Genomic DNA, 14663 nt, shown 5'->3' with positions numbered 1-14663 from the left:
ATTGGTAGAATAGTTGTCTCCAATCTTGGGGCCAGGGCTTAGGACTGGAGGTGTCTGGGGCATGCACTTGTGAAGGCTTGCTGCAGTGCCCTCCAACAGTACAACGGGGGCGTGGAGGGAGGAGGTGATAGAGTAATAAAGATTTGTGGGATATGAAGATTGCGAAGAAGGCTTAAGAAATGAGTTAGTGATTTAAAACACTAATTAAACATCCCCCCGACACTTCACTAAATACAGCCCAAATCTCTGGGCTCAGTATTTACCACCCTTCCCAGCTGGGTCCCAAGCTCCCTTTCCACCCTGTCTCACCTTTGCCCCCACCTTTTCCTTTCCTCCACCCAACACTCCATGCCCCTCAGTGAAGCACAAACCTTCACATTCTGCACACCTGGCTTCTCCTCAGCCCAAAAGGCCTCACCTTGTAATTACAGGCCGTGCACCTGTTGGCTGAATGATGGGTGGTATCCCTGCTACATTAATAGCATTGCCCTGCCCCCACTTGTGGATGGGGACATGTTTTGTTTACTGTGATTCCCTGGGGTGCTTAGCATCCTGCCTCATACTTAGTATTTAATAATTTTCCAACTCTTGACCAATTTTGTAAACAACCATTTTGATAAGACAAGTTTATTATATGGCTCTCCAACCTCTGCTTGTCAATATACCTTGAAGGTGCCTTAAAAAGAAAAGTTGTAGGACTTCCTGGCAGTCCAGCGGTTAAGAATCTGTGCTTCCACTGCAGGGGTACACAGGTTCAATCCGTGGTCGGGGAACTAAGATCCTGCATGCTGTGCGGTGCGGCCAAAAAAAAAAAAAAAAGTAGTGATAGAACCTAACTGAACCACACTGGACTCTATTGGGAGCAAAGTGCTTTCAAAATAGACCTGTTGGGCTGGGCTGTGAGGATAAGGCACCTAGAACTAGCACAACAAGCACTGTGTAATTTAGGGGTTACAAAAATCAAAACTTATCTGATTGGTTGAAGCATCAGTCTAGAGTTCCTGATGGAAGGGGGAAATCTGTGAAAGAGGAGCCACACAACAGGTTGAGGACTCAGATAGGTCCCTGGTTCTGAATCACCATCCTTCAGTCATTTATATTCTCAGCCACCTGAAATAACCACCCTGGTGCTCCAGGATAAGTAAAAACTGTACCCTCAGGAAAAAATAAAAATAAAAATGGAGTTAGTGAATTAGCAAATGGAAATCCATGGTATTTAAATGTTTATAATCAGTTTTAGCATTACATGTACAGATCAGGAGTGTAATCGCTATGATACCATGTGTGTCTGGTCAACTTTTTAAGGTATAAAAGTATTTAAAATAATTTCATATACAGCTGACCCTTGAGCAACATGGGTTTGAACTGCTTGGATCCACTTACATGCAGATTTTTTTCAGCAGTAAATACTACAGTACAGCACAATCTGTGGTTGGTTGAATCCGCAGGTGCAGAATCACAGATAGGGAGGAACTTCCGTATAGAGAGCCAGCCATAACTTATATGCAGATATTTGCCTGTGCAGAGGGCCAGCGCTCCCAACCCACTGTGTTGTTCAAGGGTCAATTGTACTAATTTGGGGAGTTTAAATGCTTAGAAATATTTAAGTAATAATTAATGCTTAAACACTTGAAAATTTGTCTAAGTGGTTAAACCTGAAAGTTTTCATTTATTAGTTGTTAAAACAGTTTGTACATATTTAGAAAAATGTTAATCGCTTACTATCTGAAGAACTATTCATTTGATACTTTTATTAGACTAGTAGATTGATTACTAAATAATGCACAAAGGGTTATAGGTTTTCCCCCTCTACACTAAGCCCCTGGGACTTAGAAGCCTTCTAAGTCCTGGACTGCCAGGAAGTCCTCATATCCCAGAGTCTTAGAAGCCTTCTGGGATATGAGGAAGGGTTGTGCCGTTTTCTTACTCCAGGCCTGTGGGCAGTGTCCTGAATGTAGAATGTGGCGGCTTGGGCCGCCATAGTCATCTTGCTACGTGGATGGCAGTGGCTGAGGATGGTTGAGGGAAAGGATGGAAGAGACCTGGAGCTACTGTCTTGCTCTTCCAGAGAAGCTCCTTCCACTGGGGATTTTAATTACTTGCAACTTTACAGCCTGCCTTTCCACCCCACCCTCACTTCCTTCACTGGCTCTCAACCTCGGCTACACATTGTAATCTCTTACTTATGTTCCCTGGACCCCAACCCGAGATTCTGATTGAAGTGGTCCAGGGTGCAGCCTGGCACGAGACTGCGGTAAACTCCCCACGTGATTCTAACGAGCAACCAGGGCTGAGAACCACTGCTCTAACTGTAAGCTCTTCTTTTCTCTTTGGAATTTTATCTTTCTATCTCTTACTGTGGTTATCTATGTCTATTTCTTCCTTCTTACTAGACTGTGGGCTCCCAAATGGCCTTCCAAACAATGCATGTGGCCCTTCCCAGCTCCAGGTGACTTCAAGTGTCTATCGCTGATAGAAGTAGCAGAGTTATGCCTTATTTGGAATTTAGGTTCTATAGTCTATGCTTATGGCATCAAATGAGTCAAAATCACCCTTGACAATCCCTCAGGAAGGCTCTGTTATCGGAGCCTGATGTCCTGTCTCCCCATCACCATCTACACAGACCGTTTCCTCCTAGACCAGAACAGAAAGCTGCCCTTCTCCACCAGGCACTAGAGGAAGTAGGTGGTTGTGTTTAGGGGCCATCTTGCATAAAAAATACACATTTAAACAGATGCCTCACCCTCAGCACAGCAGGAAGTTCATGCCATGAACAGCTCACAGGAACCAGAGTGCTGACCCTACAGGAGACACACATCTCCCATCTCAACCCACTCTTGAGCATATGGTCCTTACATCCACCAGTGGGTGGAATCACCCACACCATTCAAACTTTTTGTCAAGGATGTAGAGCTGAATTCACGTGAGGAACTATATGAAGCAATGTCCCTCCACTGCACATCTATCCAGCTCACACGGGTCTTCCCCTTTCTTCTCCCTGTCCCACAAGCAGCTGGCCCAGCCTCTCTCCTCCCTGACCTCCCTTCCGTCCCTCTTAAGGCTGATGTTCCCTAGGACTCTATCCTTGGCACTTCTCATGAACTCTTCTTCCTAAGGGCTCTCATGGTGAGAACTCCTTCCTCAGTTCAGGGAGATGTGGCCCAAGAGGATTCCCACTTTGGCTCTGGTAAAGTAGGGGAGGAGGAGTAAGACCTCATCCAGGCCTTGGGGGCTGGGCTTGCAGGACACAAAGGAACAGGGTAAACGCTTTTTATTGAATGAATGGAGGAATGCATGCTTGATAAGAACAGAACTTGTATCTGCCTCCAAAGGACCCCACCCCCACTCCCAAGATATATTCTGAGGCTGAGATTTTCACCTGCTCACCTAGCACCCCTTCTGCCACACCAAGCCACACCAAGCTCACCAGTGCTCATAGACCTTTAATCTATAACTGCCTGGCCACACTCCATCACTGCCCCAGGATGGAAGGGAGGGATAAAGATGTATAGCCAGCTAGACCATGCCAGCTCTGAGTCCAAGAGGGAAGGGCTAGGTCAGGCTGGGACCTGGGCAGGGGGCTCCCGGCCCCAGGCGATGAGGGAGTTGCTGGCCTGGGCGAGCTCGGTGATGGATACCCGGCCCCGCTGTCGGATGAAGTTAGCCATGGCAGCCAGTTCCTCCGGGGTTATGTAGATGAACTTGCCCCGGTCGTCAATCACACCTGTGGGGACATGCAGGTTGTGGGGCTGAGCCCTCCCCACCTGACCTGAGGATGCCCACCCACCCACCCCTCCTGCCTGTCTACTTGGCCTTTCCTGGCTGTATCCAATCTTGACTAGGTGAGTCAAATCAGGCTTCCTTGCCTGTCCTCGTCACTCAAAGCCATCCCCAGGCCTTAGCATGTCCTCCTTGTAACTGCATCCCCCTCCTCAGTACACTGCTCCCCCAACCCGGGGTGGTCATCCTACCTCTGCAATAAGTCCCTGCAGCCCCACATGGCTAGATACTCCGCAAGGCCAGGGCCCGTAATGACTGATTCTTATCCTCTCACCTGTAAGAGTTCCCTCAGTCAGCAGGTCCTGGATGCGGTTTATGGTGTCCTATGAGGAGAACAGTTCTCAGAGCAGAGATGGGTGCTGCCATCCCCAGAAAAGGCACTCGCAACCTCCCTCCCACCACAGCCAAATCTCCTCCTCTCCTTCTCATGGCCACCCTGCAATGTGACTCCATGTTTCTCCTTTGGAGGGACCCAGAGAGAAAGGGCTCTGGTCCTGGGACCCTGCAGGACCCCTGAGAGAGTCTCTCTTCCAACCAGGGGAGAACCGTTGGTGACATTTGGCCGAGAAGGCTGGTATAGACTGTTGTAAGACAGCTGTCAAGGTAACTGGATTTGGGCTGTTAAGAGTGATGGGGTTTAGACATTTTTCTTTTTTCTCCCTGCCTGTTTTCCAACTAGTTAGAAAGGCAGGATTCCCGGGGTGCCAAGAGATTCCTACACGCTACTCATTCTTGGTTGCGGGCAGGGTGGAAGGGGCATCAAGACTTTCCATCTTTAGGGCAGGCCCTCTCTTACAGCCACACAGACCCCATGGCCATACTCCATGTAACAGGCCACCTTGTAGGGCTTACCTGAGTCCGCAGGCCCACCTGGGAAGCCAGGTCTTCCAAGAGCACGACCTTGGACTGCTACAAACAAAAGGAGGAAAGGGAGTGAGGCTAAGCTTGGGCAAATCCTTCTCAGCACTGGAACCCTCTGAAGTTGGCATTCTGATCCGATCTGCTCTGGGTGGCTGGATAAGCACTGTGCAGATTCCTATGGGAGAGCCTTGCTCCCTTCACACACTACTCACGCACTCTCCCAACTACCCATATGGAGAGACACACACATTCATAACCTCTCTCATTCCCTTGCTTGTGGGCAGAGATCTGCCCCAAACTACCACCTGCCCCACAGGCTCCTGGACTGAAGACAACCCTGAGAAAGACTCACAAGTGGAGAACCAAGCACAGCTGCCACCTTCTCCTCTGCAATCAGACGTATCTTTCTAACATCTTGGGCAGGTTGGAAGGGGAAGCACCATAGAGATGAAGGGGGGGGGGGGTGACAGTCACCAAAAGCTATTTAAAAAAACTTTTTCTAGAACTTGTATTTGCTGAGAACCTGCCAGGACAAGATACTGAGAAGGTGCTGGGGAAGCAATGTTGAAAAAGACATAGCTCACAGCCCCGCCAGGAGGAATGTAAGAACGTGGAGAAGAACAGAGCAGATAAAAGGCCCCAATAAGCCAGGGCCTCGGTAGAAGCTCATTCTTGCCTCGCCTTTGCTCAATGCTCCCTGGCCTGGAGAGTACCACAACCCTGACACGCCCATACTTCTTTTTACCCATCCTCTTCACACCGTATGAGCCCCCCCTTAACATAACTGTTGATAACACTGCTCAGTGCTTTCCACACACAGCCATGTGCCACGTGCCTCCCTCACATCCTCAGGAGAAAGGTTAGTTCCCAGGGATGCAGCTGAGGGTCCACTGCTGGATCCTACGCATGCACCTGCCCCCTCCTCCCCCGCAAACAGACAGCATATGACTTGAGAGAAGGCGGTCTTTTGCGTTTCTGTGAATCTTCCATAGCAAATGAGCTGGGGTAGGAGTGACACGGTGATACCGCCCCAGCTGCAGATGGCATGTGACTGTTTGAAATGCCAAACCGAATATGTAAGCAGGGAGGCAAGTGAGTGGCAGTTGCGCCACAGTGTGGGCAAGCACAAGGTGACCTGGTCAGCCGGCCTCTACCTACAAAGCAGGGAGTGGGTGCTGGGCTCCGAGCGACAGCTCAGAGTGAGAATATGGAGTCCCCCAGGTGGTCCCTGAAAACCTGGCCTGAGGGGCTGCTGGGGCCAAAAGTATGTTTGGAAAAACAAACCAACCAACCCAGCCTCAATCAGAAAGAAGAGTGGAGTAACAAGAGCAAGCTATGCCTGTGCACATAACTGCTGCTCACAGAAATGTCCCTCCAGTTCTGAAACTCTAAGACGAAAGAGCCCATCCCCTTGGAGCCAAGAGGAAGGTGGGCAGGCTGAATTTTGGAAGTTCTCCTTCTCCCTGCAGACAGCAGCTCTGGGAGAATCAGCTAGCACAGGCTGGAGAGACTTCTAAACTCCAAAACAGTTTGGAGAACCCCCAGAAAATGGCCCCTCCAGAGAGGTGCTGAGAGCGAGGGCTGGCACTGCCCTGGGTACCTTTTCTCAGGCCTCTGCCTTGGAGAGGGGGACCTGAAGCTGATGAAGGAGGGCTTCCTGGAGGAGAGACTCAGGACTACATTGCTGCCCACTGGGTAGGTGGGGACAGTGAGCTCCAAACAGCAGCAGGAAAGTGTGAGATACCCTTCCCAGGGTTGCAGCCCTCAATCAAGTGTGCCAGGGTGGAGAATGGGCTCCATCAGAGGGGAATGGCGGCAGTCTGAGGGAGCCTTCTCCCTCTCGGGAGCCCTGGCCCCCAGCTGTGAGCCTAGCCCCTCGCCAGCTGGGAGGTGTCTAAACCCTGCTCTCTTCTGGGAGAGGTGGGGGAGGGTTAGCAAGCCCCCGGCTCCTTGGCGCCCCTGGTTACCACTCCCACCACCACCTCCGCTCCCTCTGCATTCCTTCCCTCAGCCGCCTCTGCACCCCTGAGCTGCACTTGAAAACCTCTCCCCTCATCGCATCCTTTGTGGGAGAGGAGAAGTTGCTTAGCAGCAAAGCAGAGCAGGACGTGCTTATGCAACGCAACCCGGAGCAGTATCTGGGAGGCCTGCGCTACAGCTGTAGACAGAAGGGGGCACACCTGCTGCCCTGTCCCAGGTTCCAAAGGAAACATCATCCTATATCCCCTGGAAGACCCAAGTTACTGGTTGGGAACACATGGCAGGGGATGCTTGTTTCACCTCAGTAGAGCCTCAGTATGACAGAACTGGCAGAAAACACGCATGAAGAAACTTGAAAACACAGTGACTCACTGAGCATGGGGTCTAAAGAGCAGGGAAACTGTCAAACCCTAAGCGTGAGGAAGCGATCATAGACTCGCACCTCCCACACAGACCAGGTCCTTCTCCACCTTTGGGGTCAGAGGAGAAGGGACTCTCCTGGCCAGGAGCCCAGAAGCTCAGCCTCTTTTTCCACCTGCCCACTCCTGCATGAGCTTGAGTGAAACGCCTGCAGCCCCCGCTCAGGCCTACTCCCTCCAGGCCCTGAAGATGCATCCAACATGCACACAAGAAGCAGGCAGCTGACACCCAGGTTCTGCTCTGTGGCTTCTTACCTTAATGTAGTTGATGAACTCGGCCAGGAAGCTGTGGGACTAGAGGAGCAGAGAAATCAAGGTGAGTATCCCCCTGGCAGGGGCCACAGGGTCTATGCCTACACACCTGCCCATCTGAGTGCCACCTGCCTGCCATGCCTGTGTGCCTGTCCAACCACCTGCGTAAGCAGTAGAGCCTCCTGTGGTGTGGGGATCGAGGTGCCACTTCTCCCAAAGACAAGGTCTCAGCCGCTAGAGCCTGCTGATCCTGATGCCCACCCGCCTCTCACTGTCTGACTGGGGAGGCAGGAGGGGAGCAGTGGGGTGTCTGGGACGGGGTGGCTCATCTTTTTGGGCACAGGGAGGGGTTTTCTAGGGGCGGTGGGCCCACCTGCTCCTCAGTCATGGTCTCGCCCACACCCTCTTCCTCCACCACGAAGGCCTCCTTCAGTTTCAGATACTCTTCATGCTCCCGCTGGGCCTGCTCCTCCCGGGCTTTCCTCTCCTCCTCCTCCTGTGGACACAGAAGAGGCAAGAGTCAGATATTTTGGGGTGAGTGCCCACCCTATCCTGTTCTGGTCTCTGCTGCCCCCACAGGGCAGCAGAGCATCCAGACCAGCCCTTTCTCAGGGACAGAGCTCCTTTAAGACCTTGATCCCTCTGGCCCCTAAGCTGAACAGCAGGATCCCTCTTCTCAATCAGTTCCATCACCTCCCAGATGAATGCTGCTCAGCTCCCCTTTCCCTGAAAATCCTGCCATGAACTCCCCCATAATATCCTCCAGTCACCTCCCCTCCCACTTCCTGTCCTGTCACGTCCAAACTTCGTGAACAAACACCCAGTTTCCCTTTCCCACCAATCAGCCATCCCTCCAGCCCACTCCAATCTGGCTTCTGCATACTCAGCTCTACCAAAACAAGTCCTGCTATGGTCTCACCCATGTCCTCCAACCACAAAAGCCAAAGGACAACCATCAGGCCTCATACCCCTGTCTTCTCAGTGGTCTGGGGCAGAGCCAACCATCCTTTCTTCCCTCCTTTGGCATCCAGACCCTACCCTCTCCTGGATTTCCTCCTGTTCCTTGGGCCATTCTTCCCGCCTCCTCCATCACTCAGCCCTGTCCCTTCTTTCTCCTTCACTCTCTGGGCCACCTCACCATGCCCACAGCATCAACAATATGTCCTTGCCAGTGGCTGCCACAGTTGTATCCCCACCCAAATCTCTCCTTGCAAACGCACGACTGCCCAAGTGGCACACCCACGGGGCTGTCTCACAGGCACCTCAAATTGATTATGTCCCAGAAAGACCCTGTGATCTACTCCCCACACATCTGGTACTCCTCCTGGGCCCCTGGCTCAGTGAATCACACAACCATCTGGCCAGATGCCCTGGTCAGAAATGAGGCCCCATCTACCACTTCTTTCTTTAACTTCTGGAAAACTTGATCCACCCATGTCATTCTATCACCAGCACAACCTACTGCAACAGTCTCGCCCCAAATCAACCCATTTTCCAGAATTCTCAGAACGATCTATTTTAAACATGAAGCTAAAGCTGGGACACGGAATATACAAGATGAGCCTGGAGCATTTTGCAGTGTCAAGAGTAAGAAACTACTTTAAAAAAACTAAACAATAAGGGTATGTCAAAGGTACACAGGAGCCAACTAAAAGAGCTCCCAGTGGCCAAAGCTGGAACAATCTAAGCAAAAAAGTAAATAAGATAGCACTGGATGGGACTTCCCTGGTGGCCCAGTGGTTAGGACTTTGCACTTTCACTGCTGAGGGCCCAGGTTCAATCCCTGGTTGGAGCACTAAGATCCCACAAGCCACGTGGCGTGGTGGGGAAAAAAAAACCTGATAGCATTTGGATTATAATACAAAGTTCAAATAAATATCCATAAGTCCATGTGGATACAAATAAACAATTGGGGACGTCCCTGGTGGCATAGTGGTTAAGAATCCGCCTGCCAATGCAGGGGACATGGGTTCAAGCCCTGGTCCAGGAAGATGCCACATGCCGTGGAGCAACTAAGCCCACGCGCCACAACTACCGAGCCTGTGTTCTACAGCCCACAAGCCACAACTACTGAGCCCATGTGCCGCAACTACTGAAGCCTGTGCGCTCTAGGGCCTGTGCTCCACAACAAGAGAAGCCACCGCAATGAGAAGCCTGTGCACTGCAATGAACACCCAATGCAGCCAAAAAATAAATTAATTAAAAAAGGAAAAAAAATTTTTTAATTGCTTTAAAAAAATAAAACAATTGAATAAATAAAGAAAAAAAGATAAATCTGTACAAAAGAATTCCAAATACTTTATGTAAATACTCTCCTCTTAAGAAGGTGGAGCATAGCTCCCTACCCCTTAAGTGTGGGCTGTGCAGTGACTTGTCTCCAAAGAAGCATGGGAAATGGAGAAATCTGGCAAATATAACCTTAGCCAGGTGATCAAGGTTAACATACTAGTGATAAGTCAAGTTGATAACATGTACCCTTGCTATGTTGTGGTGAGGATGACACTTCACCTCCGGTCTTCCTCCCAGAAATCTATAACCCCCAGTCTAACCGTGACAATAACATAAGCCAAACGCAAATAGAGAGACATTTTACAAAGTACTTGCCCAACAGGTCACAAGACTGTCAAGATCATCAAAAGCAAAGAAAGTCTGAGAAACTGTCACAAGCCAGAGGAACCTAAGGAGATATGACAACTAAGTGTAATGTGGTATCCTGGATGGAACCCTGGGAAAGAAAAAGGATATTTGGGAAAAGCTAATGAAATCCCAATAATGTGTCAAATTCACTTAATAATAATGTATTAATATTAGTTGTGAGAAATATACCACAGTAAGGCATGATGTTAATAATAAGGGAATCTGGGGTGCAGGGGAGAAGAGTCCCAGAATATTTAAGGTGCATTATTAAGTTCAATATTCAGAAAGGTAAAAAACTCTCTCAACTAATGCCTCCCCTCTGCTGTGTTCCAGCCCATCCACTATAGCACCCATAGCCAGGCTTCCTGCCATCCAGTGTCCCTGGACAATAGGGCCAGTAGAGGCCAAAGGCACCACGCTATGGGGTCTTCCCAGCTGGGCAGCCCTGGCTCTCACCCTATATACCCCACATCTTTGTGATGTTGCCTTTCTTCAGCACCTGATTCTCAGAAGGAAGGAAGCACCTGGCAAACAAAGGTTGCTTCACCACCCTTACTGCAGTGGCCTCCATTCCCTGAGCATCTTCTCTATGCCAGGCCCCAAACAGAACCTGGTACAGATACAATCCACCATCTCTTACAATGCCCTTTAACAGCCTCAAGACCCTTAGGATCCAGAACCCCCCCTCTGCCACCTTACCTCTCTGACCCCTTTCCTTCTTCCTTACCCTGCTTTAGCCACTCTGCCTCAATGTTCTTCAAATGCTTCAGGTGTGTCCAATAAATCACATGCACAAATTTCAGTCTCAGGCTCACTTTTCAGCAGCAGCTTTACAGAGGCTGTGCCTAGAGCTCAGGGACCAAATAAACCAGGGCCTGCACCTGGCTCAAGGCCCCTCTTCTAGGCTGGAGGTGTTGGGAAGCGGCATGGGTATCAAGGCTGCCTGGGCAGCTGTCAGAAGTCAGCATCAGGGGCCTGGCTCACCTTCTGTTCCTCCTCCAAGCGAAGCCGCTCCTCCTCCTTTTTCCATTCTGCCTCACGCTGCGACTCAAGGCGTTTCCTCTCCTCACGCTCAGCCTCCTCTGCCTGGAGAAAGGCCTTCATGGGGGGCACATCTCCACCCCCAGCTAGAGTTTGCCCACCTCCCAAACAGGCCAGGCCAGGCAAGGCCTGGCCACAGACCAACGTTGCAGGAGACAGAGACAGGCAAGCATCAAATACCAGCCCAGCATGCAAAGAGCCTCGAGGGGAGGGTCTGCCATTTAGAAGACTCTTTCCCACTTCTCAGAGCTGCACCCCATCCCTCCTGCTTGCCTCACGCTGGGCTTTTCGTGCTTGTTTCTCCTCCAGCTTCCGCAGTTTCTTAGCTCCGATTTTCCCTAACAGGTGAGTTTCCACTGGCTTCTCGATGTCTTCTTCCTCTTGGGCTGAGTATGGTCAGAGAAAGACACTTCAGGTCCTGGCCATGGAGGACTGATGATGATGGATCCACCCTACCCCTTGTACCTCTCCTTATGGGGGGTCTCCTTCCACTCACTTGCAAATACCACTAGCCCAGCTCTGCCCTCTAGAGGCCCCTGCCACGCAGATATTCATCTGGGGGGGTGTGTGTTAGGTGTGGGGGAGGAGGGAGGGAACCATGGGGCAAGAAAACAGATGATAACTTAAGATCTGCATAGCCATAAAGAAAGCACTCTAACCCAAGGGTTAAGCCCTCAGGAAATGAGTGTACCCACACAAGGAGAGTGCTGGAATAGAAGGAGTGGACTGGGCTTCCCTGGTGGTGCAGTGGTTGAGAGTCCGCCTGCCGATGCAGGGGACACGGGTTCGTGCCCCGGTCCGAGAAGATCCCACATGCCCCAGAGCGGCTGGGCCCTTGAGCCATGGCCGCTGAGCCTGCGCGTCCGGAGCCTGTGCTCCGCAACAGGAGAGGCCACAACAGTGAGAGGCCCGCGTACCGCAAAAAAATAATAATAATAAAAAAAGGAGTGGACTGAAGAACTCTCTAGGTCAATCTAAAGACTCCTGCCCTTGGACTTCCCTGGTGGTGCAGTGGTTAAGAATCCATCTGCCAATGCAGGGAACACAGGTTAGATCCCTGGTCTGGGAAGATCCCACACATCCGGAGCAACTACACCCGTGTGCCACAACTACTGAGCCTGCACTCTAGAGCCCATGAGTCACAACTACTGAGCCCATGTGCCGCCACGACTGAAGCCCATGTGCCTAGAGCCCTTGTTCTGCAACAAGAGAAGCCACCACAATGAGCCCGAGCACCGCAACGAAGAGTAGCCCCCGCTCGCCGCAACTACAGAAAGCCCGCACGCAGCAATGAAGACCCAGTGCAGACAAAAATAAATAAATAAATAAAAGAAGACTCCTGCCCTCCTGTTTGGGCACTGAGAGCCAAAATGAAGGAAGAGGGAGTTGGCTCAATGGAATAGGGATCAGGATCCAGAGCTGCTAGTCCCCGGAAGCAAAGGCTGGATCCTAAGTCTCCCCTAACTGTATCCTATGGCTCCCAGATATCCCTCCCACACTATGGCTTCACACCCCACCCTTCTGCCCAGCTTTGAGGGTCCTCTCACCCTCTAACCCAGGCCCTTTCTCCACCAGGCTGGGCCCCTCTCACCTGGGATGACGGCCTCCCCCTCATTCTCAGCTACTTCTGCCCAGGCCACCCGCTGGGCTCGACGCTGGGCCTGCAGGCGGCTGCCCAGGTCCCTGCGGCGCCGGGGCCTGCCCCCAGTTCTCTGCTCCTCGGGCTCCAGGGGCTGAGGCTGGGCCACTCGGCCTGCTACTACTGCCTCCTCCTCATTGTGCAAAGGCTCTTGGACAGCTGTAGGGAAGAGAAGAACCATGATTCTGTCCGGCAGCCCAAACCACCTCATGGCAGGGGGAACAGCGTCCTGGAAGCCTCACCCTCCTCTGCTCAACTTCCTCCAGGCTCCCGCTGCCCACAGCACAAAGTCCCAATTTCTCAGCCTGACTGTGGAGGCCTTCATAACCTAAACCCAGACCTTGGTCCTATGCAGCAAGATCACCCCATCCCTCCCACCTGTGCTGCTTCTCTCTTTCCTCCCAAGGACCCACTTTTCCAGGTGACCTGTCAGGAAACTACCACCCTGCAAGATGGAGCTGAAGCTGTACCTCCTCTAGGAAGCCCACCTTGACCTCTCCAGACCTCATCTGAATGCCCACGGCAGGACTGCATTTATCTGTTGCCTAACACCACCTGCCATGGTTTTATCTGGCACCCCAATCAGAGAGCACACCCGAGGGCTGGGTCTCTCCTCTCAGGAAGATTTGTTGGCTATTTGCCTTACCTCAGCTTCTCTGTGCCCGCCCCCGCCCCCACAGATGCTCTTAAGTAGCTTGTGGGTCCAAGGAGGGGAAGAGACATATACACAAACCCATATCCTGATAAGAAATCATGGGGAGGGGGGCAGGATGGAGGATGACAGGTGTATCTGTTCTGTGCCCTGGAGGATGACATGGACTTCCGGGCGGGGTGCAAAACAAGGAGGAAGGTGCATGGCCACATGGGTATTCTCCTTGAGAGTGAAGGAGAGCTTCCTGGAGCCACCTCATGCTCTGTTCAGCTCGTGGGTAGGTAGAAAACTTAGGTTCCCCCTCCTGTCAGCTGCTCTGGAGCCAGCCTGGGAGGGATGGGAAACCCCTGTGGATCCCCCAACTGGCGCAGAGAAGGGCTGCCCGGATGAGGGATGTGAGTGCCCGTCAGGGCCTGGCCCTTCTGCAGTGCCAAGGGGTGAGGGGAGAGATGAGGCAAGGCTTTCTTTGGGGGCCAGGAGAAAGGCGTAGGTACCCTGCTACTCTGTCCCCGAGCCGCAATCCTGCTCTGCGGCTCCCCGCTGATCCCCCTTCGCGCACGTATGCGCCTGCGCGCAGCCTGCCTGCCGCGAAAGGCGCGGCTATCTCGTCAGCCCAGCCAGGCAAGCCGGCGCATGCGCAGGAGTCGCGGCTCGACGGCCTACAGAGGCTCCGGAGTCAGAGAACGCGCGGCACCACCGGCCATGGCGTGGCGACATCTCCTACCTGCTACCACCCGGCTCCGGCTGCGAGTCAGGAAGAGGATAAGGCCGACAAGCAGAGCCGCCGCCACCAAGTACACCACCGGGGCCACCATGACAACTGCTTCCAGATGGAACCAGCCAGCGCGTCCAGCCTGAGGCCCGGGATCTCCCAGACCCCGCCTAACGCCCATGCGGCCCCTCCCGTTTCCCATTCTAGGCTCCGCCCACCACTGGGCCCCGCCCAGGCCGCACACTTAATTTAGAGGCCCTAATTTTTTTCTCAATATGCTGTACAGCAATGAATGAATGAATGAATTAGCTGTATAGCAAAGTGATTCAGCTATACATATATATCCTTTTTTTTTTTTGGCCTTGCTGCGCAACTTGCAGGATCTTGGTTCCCCAGCCAGGGATTGAACCTGTGTCCTTGGCAGTAAAAGCAGAGTCCTAACAACTGGGCTGCCAGGGAATTCCCTACTTTTTTTTTTTTTAATATTCTTTTCCATTATGGTTTATCATAGGATACTGAATATAGTTCTCTGTGCTATAGGAACACAGAAGGTAGGAGCTTGTTTATCTATTCCATATATATCAATAATAGCTTACATCTGCTAACCCTAACCTCCCACTCCATCCCTCCCCCAACCTCTCCCCCTTGACAACCACAAGTCTGTTCTATATGTCTGTGAGTCTGTTTCTG

General features: G+C 51.8%; 1 protein-coding gene across 1 annotated transcript; it reads right to left on the bottom strand.

Moving 5' to 3' along the window:
- Positions 1–3262: 3262 nt before the first annotated feature.
- Positions 3263–14091, bottom strand: DDRGK1 (DDRGK domain containing 1). The gene is made up of 9 exons (XM_082671385.1): positions 13986–14091; positions 12562–12768; positions 11244–11356; positions 10914–11015; positions 7666–7788; positions 7296–7334; positions 4633–4689; positions 4055–4103; positions 3263–3724 (listed from the first exon to the last, which is right to left on the bottom strand). The coding sequence occupies exons 1-9, from the start codon at positions 14074–14076 to the stop codon at positions 3558–3560; spliced, it is 948 nt and encodes a 315-aa protein (XP_082527511.1). The 5' UTR covers positions 14077–14091; the 3' UTR covers positions 3263–3557.
- Positions 14092–14663: the final 572 nt, after the last annotated feature.

Source organism: Grampus griseus (genome assembly GCF_964374135.1).
Source record: "Grampus griseus genome assembly, chromosome: 14".
Lineage (NCBI taxonomy): Eukaryota > Metazoa > Chordata > Mammalia > Artiodactyla > Delphinidae > Grampus > Grampus griseus.
The sequence above is the reverse complement of the archived record's forward strand: the minus strand, read 5'-3'. Positions and strand labels throughout refer to the sequence as shown.